Source organism: Neomonachus schauinslandi, chromosome 3 (assembly GCF_002201575.2).
Source record: "Neomonachus schauinslandi chromosome 3, ASM220157v2, whole genome shotgun sequence".
NCBI lineage: Eukaryota > Metazoa > Chordata > Mammalia > Carnivora > Phocidae > Neomonachus > Neomonachus schauinslandi.
The window spans coordinates 171,525,076-171,537,476 of NC_058405.1; the positions used below are offsets into that span (position 1 = coordinate 171,525,076).

Below are 12,401 nucleotides of genomic sequence, written 5' to 3' on the forward strand. Positions count from 1 at the left end.
TCTAGATGCCAGATTTAATCTCAAAGTTTTGTCGTTTCCCCAAAGTTAAATTGAAAAGGAGGTGTCCTTTGTAGATCAGGAGTTTTGCAAACTCTGTCCTGCTGGGGCACCCTGAAAGTGTCAGCTGGCAGGCATCAAGAGGACCTGGGGTTGAGGTTCTTGTATCAGACCATTGCCCTAAGACAAAGCTCCTCTAGGATGTGCTATTCAAGTCGTTTTAACATCTCATCTTTTTTTCTTCCTAGAAGGTAACCTCTTTGAATAGGTGTTTATTCAGTGAGGGGAAGAAGGGAAGGAGGGGGAATGATGTTTGGAATAGAACAAAAAAAGATTCTTTCAGTCCCACTTCTGAAGAGCTGGCTAGCAAGTTCAACAATATTTGAGTTCACTAAAATCCGGGAAAACAGAGATACGAAACTAGCCCTATTACTGAAGAGATGAAATATCAAGAATGAATCTGTTCTTATAGTGACAGACTTGGAAAATTTTGTACTTAAATCTCCAAGGAGAGAGCTATACACATCATAGGTTTTCAAATGTAGCTGAATTGAAAAGGAACATTCATGGGGAATCTTCTTTTCCCCCAAATTTCTTTATGCAAAAAAGAAGCCACGACATTCAAGTTGTGGAATGTAAATCTTTTATTAAACGGTTGTCTTTCCACAGTAGTAAAGCTTTGGCACATACAATATAAAAAATAATCACCAACCATAATTATACCAAATTCCTCTTATCAACTGCATACTAAATGTCTTCAATACAATTTTTTCCATATAAAAATACTGGGAAAAATTGATAAATAACAGATAAGAGAAAGATATTACTAGAATCATTTGAAAAAGGTGAATACTGTGGATATTTTAAATATCACAGTAACAAGGACATGCCGTTCGTACAATATCGCAGGCCAGTGAAGTGGAAGCAGAAGTGTTTGGGTAACTTTCCTACTTAAAATTTCAGAGGATACAATTTCAATGCATCTTTATGTTGGTTGGCGCCTGTGCTCCCTGTTGATCCCAAACCAAATCACAAGTGAGAATCATTTCATTTAAAATACTGAGCGGTATTGAATACTTCAGAGCAGAACGGGCAATGTACGGCCCCCACTTACGAGAAAAGTCTCAAAACACTCCCAGGGGTGATGCTTGGAGAAGCTGTGAGTTGAGCTGAAGCTGGAGAAGTTACTCCAGAGCAAAAGGGCTTAAGAGAGAAACACTCTAAGATGGGGTCTGCTAACATCACTCCAGTTTGGATGGACCTTGACAGAGATCCATGCTTGTTCCTCTGGGTCCGAAATACTACTCTCGGGAATCTTCTCTGTCAGCCTGTACATCTATAGGCATGAAGCATTCAATGGGGCAGTTGACGTTCTGTTAAAACAGAAAAAGGAAAAAAAAAAAAAAAACAGACTTCTGTTAAAATAGAAGAAAAATTCACCAAAAAAAAAAAAAATCCTGTGAGGCGTACGGAATAAAAGCGGAGAGGCTTTGATGACAACTGCTTACAGACAGGAGAATGTTTCTGGCTTTGGGAACTTAGCAATGTACTGGGCAATAGGCAATGTACTGGGCAATAGGAGATCTTCAAACGTTTTGATAAATTTGAACCTAAATTGTGTTACAGGGTACAGTCTTCTACTCAAGGCATTTAAAAGATGTTTTTAACAATAAGGAACACTTGGCTCATTCAGAAGAAAGGTACCTACAGAAAGAGACTCCCTACTAGGTATCTAACTGCGTTTAGGGGAGAAACACTCAAGGTGCAGGTGCACGTACAGTGTTAGTTCTCTGATGGTATCTTTGCGAGTACTGGTTGTAGTGGCCAGTGGAGCCTTCCTGACCGGGTTCAGCCCCTGGTCTGCGGCAGTTGTCACAGCGCCAGCCCTGAGAGAACACAGACATGAAGTCAAACGGGGTTTACGATCACCCAAGAACATCACCATTAGTGCCTTCATTAAAGAAGAATTTCAGGTCTTACCTCTTGGCAATGTATGAGCACTTAATCTCTCTGATGCTGATTTTAGGCATTTATAACTTTTAGAATACATTTTGGCTTATTACTCATATCTTCTGATCACTCCTGTCTATTTATGATTTTCCTGAAATGTCCTCCCTTCTCTTCCCATTCAAACCCCATCCATCTGCTAAGGCTCGTTCCAGTCCCAACTTCCTACGTACGCTTTCTGTACTAGAAGACACAGAAGTTTTCCCAGAATCCTAGAGCTTTCTACAAGGGAGTTGAGATCACAGGACAAACACCCTCATTTTATAGGAAATGCAGCCCCAAAGACTGCCTTGCTCGGAGCAAGTGGGAGGAGATCCACACAGTGAAGTGCTCTTGATTTGGGACTGCCCCCCAGTTGAGTAATGCCTGGCCATGCTCCTTCTGCTGTCCCTTCCTTCCTGCATTGCCATGGCCAGTGGACGCTGTAGCTTTTCATCTGGCCACACCTGGGATAAGAGATGGGAACAGGACTGAGCTGAGCCACTAAGACTTCTCCCTGAGATTATTTCTAGAAATGTGAGGAGACGTGTTCTCCTTCACTGTTGCTCCTAAGCCTGTAGGGGATAAACACAGAGCTAATAGAGGTCATCTTTTTCACTATCAGCAGGGGCTTCTGGAAAACAAAGCCAATACAAAGGAACAAAGCAGGGGCGCCTGGGTGGCTCAGTTGGTTAAGCAACTGCCTTCGGCTCAGGTCATGATCCTGGAGACCAGGGATCAAGTCCCACATCGGGCTCCCTGCTCAGCGGGGAATCTGCTTCTCCCTCTGACCCTCCCCCCTCTCATGCTCTCTCTCTGTCTCATTCGTTCTCTCTCAAATAAATAACTAAAATCTTAACAAAAAAAAACAAAGGAACAAAGCATATGAGAGAGTGAGAGACTCTGAATACCACTGTTGGACTGGTCCTGAAGCGGGTAGATCCTGGACTCTTGTTACGTCTTTCTTTTGCCTTAATCAACCTGAGCTGACCTTTCCTCTTACAACCAAAAGAACCTTAAATAATACAATCACTTTCTTCCTTATACTGTCACTTAAATATTCCAGACATATTTCTCCATTTAAAAGCATATTCCCCATAACACCTAATATAATACAGGTAAATACCTACTTACAGAGTCACTGAATCTTGCTTTCACATAAAAATGTAACAGTTTCCACTGCTGTCTTAAGTGTTTCATTTAGCACTTCCTTTAGAACAGAATAGGTGTCACAAATGAAAGGTCTCATGTGCATAAATACTGAGGAGATGCTGAAGTGAGACCACATTCTACAAATTCACTTTCCATCACACATTTCTATACCAGCCACTTACCAGAAAAGGTCCACCATCACAGTCTTCATAGGTGTTAATGAGAGACAGAGCACCTCCACAGCTTTTCTCTATCAGAATGGGGAGCCTCTCCCTCCCCACCTAACCACTACGGGTGGAAGGAGATCAGAGTAGTTTCCATGAGCTGCCAGCCAGGTCCTCAGGTGGGGCAGAGCCAGACCCCTGAAGGCCCTTTCCTGCTGCAGGACTAATTTTCCTAAAAACCACTTTCCATCATGCTCCCTTTCTTCTTGGGTACCTACAATTGGCTAATGCAATAGGCTTCAGCCAGTGAATCTTACCCTGGCGGGGGGAGCATGGTCTTCACGTATCAGAATGTGAGGAGCTGTTGGAGATGGTATGTTTTCATTGGAAACAAAGGAATGTTATATTCCTTTGCTTTTGAGTTACATGAAATTTTATTTTGAAATTTCAAATAACATTAGAGGAAAGCATAGCATTTTTTTTTTATTATTATAGTGAAGTAGGGCACAGATGAGAAATGGTTGAGAACTTCTCGCTTAAACAATGGACTTCCAGGCCCTTCCATAAGTGCCCCCCCACCTTCTTCTCATCTGATTTGTTACAAGACACCGGGCAGTGGGTTGGCTCACTGGAACCCACATATAACAGCTCCTTCCCATCCCGGGTGGTACACTTACTCCGGTCTTTCTGCTTCCTCCTCTTCCCTCAACCTATTTTAAACATCCGAAACCCCAGCCAGTGTATGTTTCTCTTTTCCATGGAACCTCTCTTGCTGATTCCAGCCTACCTGGAAACTATTTGTCAGACCCACGAAGAAACTCACTTAATTAGCTTGACTCTCAATGTATGCTAACTTAATGCCTCCAATTATATCCTTAAGAGCCAGGACCATTCCACATTCCCTCTGTCTGTCCCATATTCCTTAGCACAGTGCTAGATCTGTAGCAGGAATCTATTATTGGATTGAGAGAGGGTATTTTCTTAGACCCTTTCTTAGATCTTAACAACATTGCCATGTGGACATCTATCCATCAGCATGGATCTAGAGGCCCAATGCTACCCAGCATTTGACACTTCAGTTGCTGAAGAATAGAGACAGCCTGAGAATAGTAGGTGTGAGAGGGGCTGAGGCTGCCATGGAGCTGAGAACTGGGAAGAGGTGTAGAGTAGCCTCATGTTGGCAGCTCTGTGCCAACAGGAAAGGAGGTATTTCTACTTTCATAAGGGGCATTACCACACCTTTGTGTACAGCACACACACAGCAAGCTGACCTCTCAATCACCAGTGCAGGAGACTCCCCTTTATCTTATCTCAATTACAGGGAGGCCGGCCTTACCTGCTGGCCTCCAAAGCATGTGCAAGAACAAATGGCACCAAGATATTCCTTCTGCCACTGTTCTCCCACGTGGTATGTCTTCCCATCATCATAACACGTGGCCTCATCTACATGGAGATACAAGTCAGAAGGTCACGTAAGACTGAGAACAAGACAGACTTCACCTTTATATGTAGGGATGGGTTCTGGTTCTCTCCAAAATGTGCATCCTCACAGCCCAAATCCCACATGTTTATGGGAACCATTGGTAACAGAGGTACTGCTGTATAGATCTTAGGGCAGCACTTCCAAAAACTAAATCTGATAACCTGAAGAGTTTAATGTTTTAAAAGTTGAATCTGAAGACCCATAAAGCTTTCTTGTAATATTTCACTGCAGATTATGGTCAAAATACTCAGGTCAGAAAAGTGCTAACCTGTCCTATAATAACGTTAAATCATGGCTCATTTTTGAAGCTTGTCTCCACTTTCCCAAATCAAAAGATTAACAAACCCACTGTTCACTCCTCAAGGAGACCTAAAGTCTCCAGTCATTTCTGTGAATGAGAGTTACAGCTCAGTAATAAAAGTGGGAGTGCTTAAGGCACTAAAGATGATCTATGGCAACGAACGTACGAGGATCACACTTGAATTCTCCTTTTCCATTTCCAAGACATGTGCAGCTCATCATCTGGCCATTTTCCCCCTGACGATCCCACTTCTCTCCAATCTTGTAGTTCACACCATTATCATGGCACCATTCGGGGGGGGGGGGGGGGGGGCGGAATCAGAGGCAAAGAGTTATCAGTGTGTTCTGACTCACAAGACAGTGCTCTGGGACATGTCATGGGATTTTAAAAGCCAGGTACCTGGAAGGAGTGGCAAGAAAAGCTGAGGGTCATGATCTCCATGACAGACTACTTTTTGGTTGGATTTAAAAATATTATCTTTATCACTTAACATTTTCCAGGACATTTTAAGATGCAATTCATTTCCCCATAATCATGTCACAAGAATAGTCGGGGACCTTCATTTGCATTCTCACTATTAAGGTTTAACATTATTGAAAACCAAAGTAGGATTTAAATAGTCTTTTGGGAATGGATCATAGACAAAAAGTCACTTTTTGGATTTGCAGAGAACCTGGATACGATGTAGTTCTATTAACCAAAAAACAAAGCTCAGCTGGCTTATACATGCCCTAACCTGTTTCTTGTAAATGGAAAGAGTAAAAGAATAAACCTGTGTATCAAAATAAAGCAAAAACCAACAAAATGATAAATCACTGGTTATTATTCCAACAGATAAGACTTGTTCTGAAGAATATCTAAAAGTCACAGTTGCATATCTTTAACTGCTGTCCATAAAAGATGACATTTTAATCTCTAAGGTTTTTACTAAAACAAAACACACTTCAGAAGTTTGTATAACAAGTCAGCCATTCATTAAACTTTTTTTCATTCTTAAACTTTAAAAGTTATTTGACAATTATCACATCTAAGCAAAGAATATGTCAGTTGAGCCAGAGAATCACATAAATCACCTTACAGCTCTGTTCCCGCATTGTGCCTAAGTACTTACCTAAGTAATAAATATACAAACTTAAAATAGTTCAGTTTCAGAAATGAAAAACCACCTAACTGATGCCAAATTTTCAAACTTCCAACTCCTACATGGCATAGGACACATCTGTTCCATCTTTCCATTTTCAGATGGTCAAGCACAGTAGTCTACATTTGAAAAAATTAGTTGTCTCCATATTTTAGTCTGAATTAAACCATTTCATATTTTAGTGTGAAAATCTTTAAAAAATCTGTTATGTTGGATTTCCCCAAATATAATTTCGGGGTATGTCTGTAGGCGGCTTGTTTATAAGCCATAATGGGTAACACCTATAAAAATAAACCAATTGTCAATAATAATCACATCCCCTAAAAAAGCATAAATGAAAGTTTTATAAATTCTAATGTTAAATCTCAAAGCATAATAAGTTATCCCTAGGATTATTTTAACTGAAAATACCATTAAAAATGTTAAAATCTTTTTATAGTTTGAAAATCAAATATTTTTCCATTGAAGTTGATTCTTAATTATCTATAGATGATTATCAGTACTCTCTACATTACTTGGCAAGATTCAAGCTACCTGATATGTGTATGTGTACGTGTGATATGACAGTGTGTATATGTTATGATATGTGTATGTTTGGTTTGTACTGAAAGAGTGTGAGTATAAATGTTTACCTCCGAACTCACTCAACATTAAAGATTAAGAGCGATTTGGGATTCCTTTGTGTCTCTGATACTTACTCTTCATTAGACTTAGCTCCAGAGAGTTTGACTTTATTATCTTAACAGAAAATTTAAAAAAATCATTACCATCACGAATGTATTTTTAATTAATAGTCATATTGACAAAGAACCCCTGAAATGAAGCAATATTCAACAAGTAAAATTTCCCATCATTCTTTATGATGCAAAATGTTACTTTGAGTCAAGCAGTCTCCCCTCTTTTGCTTCATGTTTGGAAGAGCCTGTGTCTGCCAAACATGCTTCCTTGACACATTGTGCAAATGCATGAAACTGGAGGAGACAGACAAAGCAAGCTACTCACTAGATGAATCACATCTGAAATGACCACTGCCAAAGCCTAAGCACTGGCACGAGAGCTTAAAGCCAGATTCAGACAACCGTTCCCACTCCTCTCCAACGGCATAATGGGAAACTGTGTAGGGGTCGAAGCATGAGTCATCTGTAGGTTGGTTTAGGCCTTGGTTGACTACATGAAAAAAAGGAGGAAAAGAAAAAAAAAAAGACATCTTAATGGTGATTTTAGACCATAAGAAGAAAACTGAATTATTGTTATAATGACCTAGTCTAAAACAGAAATCCCAGCAGCATTAAGAAACATTCATTTGTTTTACCAATGCATCAGTTGCTCTAATAAACAATGCTTAGATGTTGCCAGAGGACACTTGCCACGAGCACTTTAAAAGGACTCTAACTTCCATTTTTGCCATCAGTACTAAAAAAATCACCATTTCCGGTAAAACTAGTCTATAGCACCTGAAACATATCTTGAGGCATTTTTAAGCTAGTTAAGAACTCCAGTGGGATGCAAAGGCTGAAATGTCTCTCCATCACTACCTGAGGGACCTTAAGCTAGTTATTTTGCATTTCTCTGCCTTACTTCCCTCATCTGTAATATGGGGTTAATCACAAAAATATATCTGCTCAGGATCTTGTAAAGATTACGTGGATATCATGAATTCAAAGCACTGGTCCATTGCCAGCACTTAGAAAGTGCTCACCAAGTAAAGAAAATTATTAGAGAGCATCCTTTGGTTTTAATGCAAAAGTCTTAGCCATTTTTATATACTATTACAATGCAATATTCACTTTTATTATTGCATCATAGCTAGAGTTTGTACATTAGTATGCTAGTAATAGGAGAGCTTTACTTTATCATTAAAATCAACTGTTCCAAATAAGAGAAAGCAAGTGATATGAATGACTTAAGAATACGTAATGTAGTCTCTTCGTGTTGTCTAGTATATCGGTTTTTATGTTTTGAGAAAACTTAAGTAATCTGTGAAACCAAAGTATGCTTCCAATGATTCTCTAAAAATTACATAAACTAATTTCTGTGACTTTGAATCCCACTGTGTGTATTTCTTTTTACAGTGCAAAAATCAAAAGCTCGAAAGCAGTAGATATTTGAAGTGTGTAATGTTTAAAAGGCATCGCCCTGGAAGAAAATAGAGTTTGGGAGAAACTAAGAAGTCTGACATGTCTGAAAGGCCAGAGAACCTGGCTAGAATGCAGAATATTGCTGCTGGGGATACGGGGTTGGAAAGGAAAATGAAAGGAACCTAAAGTGTTACTAGGGGTTTCAGTAACCCTCCTAAAAATAGCCACCAGTTAAAATTCCACCTGACTTAAGTTATGGAGATGGAATCTTTAAAAAAAAATGATGTGGAAAAGCACAAAGACTTTTGTGCTTTTGAAAATTCCTTTCCCGTGGCTTTCTACTAGTAAAACCACACAAGGCAGAAGGCATGCATCACCCTGGATACATAATAAACAAGTACTATATGATCCCCCACCAAACAGTCAACTGCTTAAATTCACAGATATTTATACATGTAAAATATCAGTCATCTGCAACCCTAGGAAAAAAGCCTGTCATTTGACAGAGACAGAATTCAGCACTCCCTGCTGCTGTGAGATAGAGAACCCTCTGGTGGGAAGACTGAAGATTCATGGTTTTGAGGATTCCCTATCTCATGTTCCTTGGTCAATCTTCAGCTGATGCAGGTTAAAAAGCCAGGTGATTCACTACTGATTTAAAAGGACTTTGCAGGTGCTACAAAGAGGGGTCCGTGATCATTTAACTTCTATTTGGCTTTGGGGTTATATAATTAGAAAAAGAAATTGAAATAACATTGAAAGAAGGTAGCTCTTTGAACCGAAATGGGGTATGTTTGTAGCATTTTACATCAGGAACAAAAACCAGCAGTCACTAATGTCTGCAGATAGGGAATTTCCTTTATAGATAATCCGTTTCGGTACTTAGAGATCACGCAAGAGGACAACAATGTGGTGAGGAGCAGAGGGTCTGGGAAAAGAGATTGGGGGACCAGTGCCCTGTATCAACTCAGACACTCGCTAGCAGGGAGTCAGAATGTTGGACTAAATCACGCTTGAGGTCCCTCCCAGGTCTATTATCATATCACTGAGACTACTTTACAAAGAAACTAGGATACTATGAGGGAAGAATAATTGAATGTAAAGTTGCTCATTTACTTCATGGCATCACTTCCCAAAGTTAAAAGGCAACAACAACAAAGGAACAGTGGAGAGAAAAAGTGTCTTTGGAGTAGTCCAGAGGGGAGCCTGCGCCTGAGTAACCAGGCATTCACATACCAGAGTTGCCAACAGTAATAACCTCCTCCCGAACCTTGTGCCTCTTCTGGTCTTTCAGGGCCTCCACTATGATGTTGTAAGTGGCCCCTCTGGTAAGGCCTGTCAGCGTGGCGCTAGCAGAGGTCCCAGGAACTCGGAACTGCAATCATTGGCACATCCAAAGTGAGGGAGAAACGTTATACTGAGGAATTGACGTGACTCTTTCCCTATTCTCTTATCAACAACCTGCACTATGTAAGTAAAGCAAAGGAAGACAAAGAAGGAGGGTATGTATAAACGTCCCAGACCAGCCGTGGAGAGAAACGGAACTTGGGTGAGGGGCCATCTTTTCAATCTGCCAAATTTTCCTGTCAAAAATCTACCCTATGTGCTCCATAGTTACCAGGAGCCCTCAGTAATTCAACAGCCTCCTGTTCATCCTGCTGTGACTGCAGGCCTGTGCAAGCCCACTGGACTCCCCTGGCCATGCCCTTTTCACATAAAGCGTGGACACTGCGCTGTGTGGGAGATATACTCATATCTGCAAGGTGGCATGTGACCCCGACATGGGGTCCTTAAAGCATTTGGGCAAATCCTCAAACTCATGTTTCTAAGCTCATAAATCTTTCACAGTGTAGTCAGTTTTTTTTTTTAATTCTGCCACTTTCTAAAAATAAGAACCCACTAAAAATTGGTACCAGCAAGACAAATTAAAGAATAAAAGTTTTAAAGAGTCAGTCACTTATAACAGCTGATGTGCACAACTTCATGTAAATTCTTTTTCCTGGGACATACTGTAGATAATGGGATTCTTCAAGGACAAACTATAAGGATGGCATTTTATTTCATTTATTTATTTTTAAAGATTTCATTTTTAAGCAATCTCTATACCCAACCTGAAGCTCGAACTCACAACCCTGAGATCAAGAGTCACATGCCCTTCTAACTAAGCCAGCCAGGAGCCCCAAGGATGGCATTTTAGCCCTTCCTGCACAAATGTAAGTTCAGGCAGAATATTTATCTCTCTTTTCTCAGATCATTTCTTTGTCCATATTACTAAGGAGCCTCAAATGTGTGAGAATAATAGAAATTATTTTATTCTCTCTACGAAACAAAAGCTGATGCTACTCTTTGGTACATCCCCCAAAGCACAGCCATACTGAGATCTAAAAAAGAGAAACCAGGGCTTAAGCATGCTAACTTTCTTTCTTTTTTTTTTTTTTTTAAAGATTTTATTTATTTATTTGACAGCGAGAGAGGGAACACAAGCAGGGGGAGTGGGAGAGGGAGAAGCAGGCTTCCCACTGAGCAGGGAGCCCAATGCGGGGCTCGATCCCAGGACCCTGGGATCATGACCTGAGCCGAAGGCATCCACTTAACTGACCACCCAGGCATCCCAAGCGTGCTACCTTTCTAAGAGGCCCTAGAATGTTTATATTAGAGCTCTGGTCACTTCAGTTACCTAGCTTACTTATTTCTAGGCTGCCCAGAAGTAAAGAGAAAAATCAATTACCTGCAAAGGTTCTTCATCAGTGTCAACCGGATGACATGAAATGATATACTCAGAGCTTTCTTGGAATGGGGTCCAAGAGATGGTTGTCTGAGAGAGAGCTTCTTGTCCTGTAGAGGCATTTGGATTGAGTCCCATAACGTGAGGGTAGAGGTGATGGTCAACGTCTCCCCTGGGGACATGACCAACTTGGATCTCCTCATTTACATTCGGCGGATATGGTCTCGGCCTATGCCTTACAGGGGAGGCCATTGTGGGCGGTGTGGTGCGCCTAAAGCCATGCTCCTCAAAGATCATTTGTTGCCCAACACTGGGCTGCTGACCAGAAGTGCCAGGAAGCTGAATACCGTTTCCAGTGTCATACCCAGGGTTGGTGATGAAAGGGGTCTTTTGAACTGTGGAGGGAACATCCAAGATCTCTGGTCCGTGAAGATTTGGGTGTGGAAGGGTTACCAGTTGGGGAAGCTCATCTAGCCAAGAGAGGTTAGAGCCAAAAAAGCAAAGCGTGTTAAGCTCCCAAAAGTAGCAGCAGTGGTCATTACCAATTCAGGCAACAATGACAGCTTATCGATCTAATCAAAGACTCGAGAACATTAGCAGTTCTTAGATCACAAGACACTTTTTCCAAAAAAGAAATCTTTATGATTTTTCTCAAAGGTTTCTTTATAGTTTAGAGTGAAAAAAGCGTTAGTATGAATTTACCATACACACAAAGCTTTGAACCGCTAAGCCCCACAGAAGCTACTTCTGCTCAAATTAAGCCTAATGGAACTGAAATGTGCAGGCTTTTTTCTTCTTTTCTTCATTTGAGAATCATGTTATAAGGACTAGAATCCAGACTAATTATTTCAGCATCTGAAGTATGAGAATTCCAGTTTTTCATGAATTGAAATGGTAAAAATAGATAAAAATACATACATGTTTATTTCCAAAATTCTCCTATTAGTATAAATAATGAATTTTCTTCAAGTTAAACTGAAATTGGATGAAAAAGTACGATTATTTAGTTCAAGTTTCAGAAACCAGATGATAAATAAAGAGAACGGGAAGGATTATTTTCCCTACTATTTTTTTTTTTTTTTAACATTAACTTCAACAGAAGGTATAGAAGAATAGCAATAACAGCAACCTGGTTTCTACATTTTAATATCTGGCTTAGATTTTTTAAAGGTGAATAGAAGGCTTTATATTGATTGGCGAAGAGAAAAATAAAACGGAAAGCTGCAGATTATGTTAGGTTATTGTGCTGTCAAAGAGCACAACATATATATGCTAACCTGATTAAGAAAAAATTTCCTTGAGAAAGTTATCAAAACCTGGAGAGCCTTTTCACTGCAAAATTGATCACTTCTAATTAGTTTTGTCTTCATTATC

The 12,401-nt window shown here is 40.1% G+C and overlaps 1 protein-coding gene across 18 annotated transcripts in view; it reads right to left on the reverse strand.

The window, feature by feature from the left end:
* Positions 1-623: 623 nt before the first annotated feature.
* Positions 624-12,401, reverse strand: part of FN1 (fibronectin 1) — a 66,474-nt gene continuing 54,696 nt past the window's right edge. For 4 of the 18 annotated variants that reach the window (XM_044913750.1, XM_044913743.1, XM_044913742.1 and 1 more), the window contains 8 exons: positions 11,213-11,497; positions 11,031-11,137; positions 9,539-9,677; positions 7,226-7,391; positions 5,250-5,374; positions 4,636-4,742; positions 1,776-1,883; positions 624-1,370 (listed from right to left, as the gene is read on the reverse strand). In XM_044913750.1, the coding sequence (XP_044769685.1) occupies positions 1,299-1,370; positions 1,776-1,883; positions 4,636-4,742; positions 5,250-5,374; positions 7,226-7,391; positions 9,539-9,677; positions 11,031-11,137; positions 11,213-11,497 (1,109 nt within the window). In that variant the 3' untranslated portion in view covers positions 624-1,298. Of the gene's footprint in view, positions 1,371-1,775; positions 1,884-4,635; positions 4,743-5,249; positions 5,376-7,225; positions 7,392-9,538; positions 9,678-11,030; positions 11,498-12,401 lie in introns of all 18 variants that reach the window. The other 14 variants (XM_044913746.1, XM_044913739.1, XM_044913738.1 and 11 more) reach the window with 5 other exon arrangements.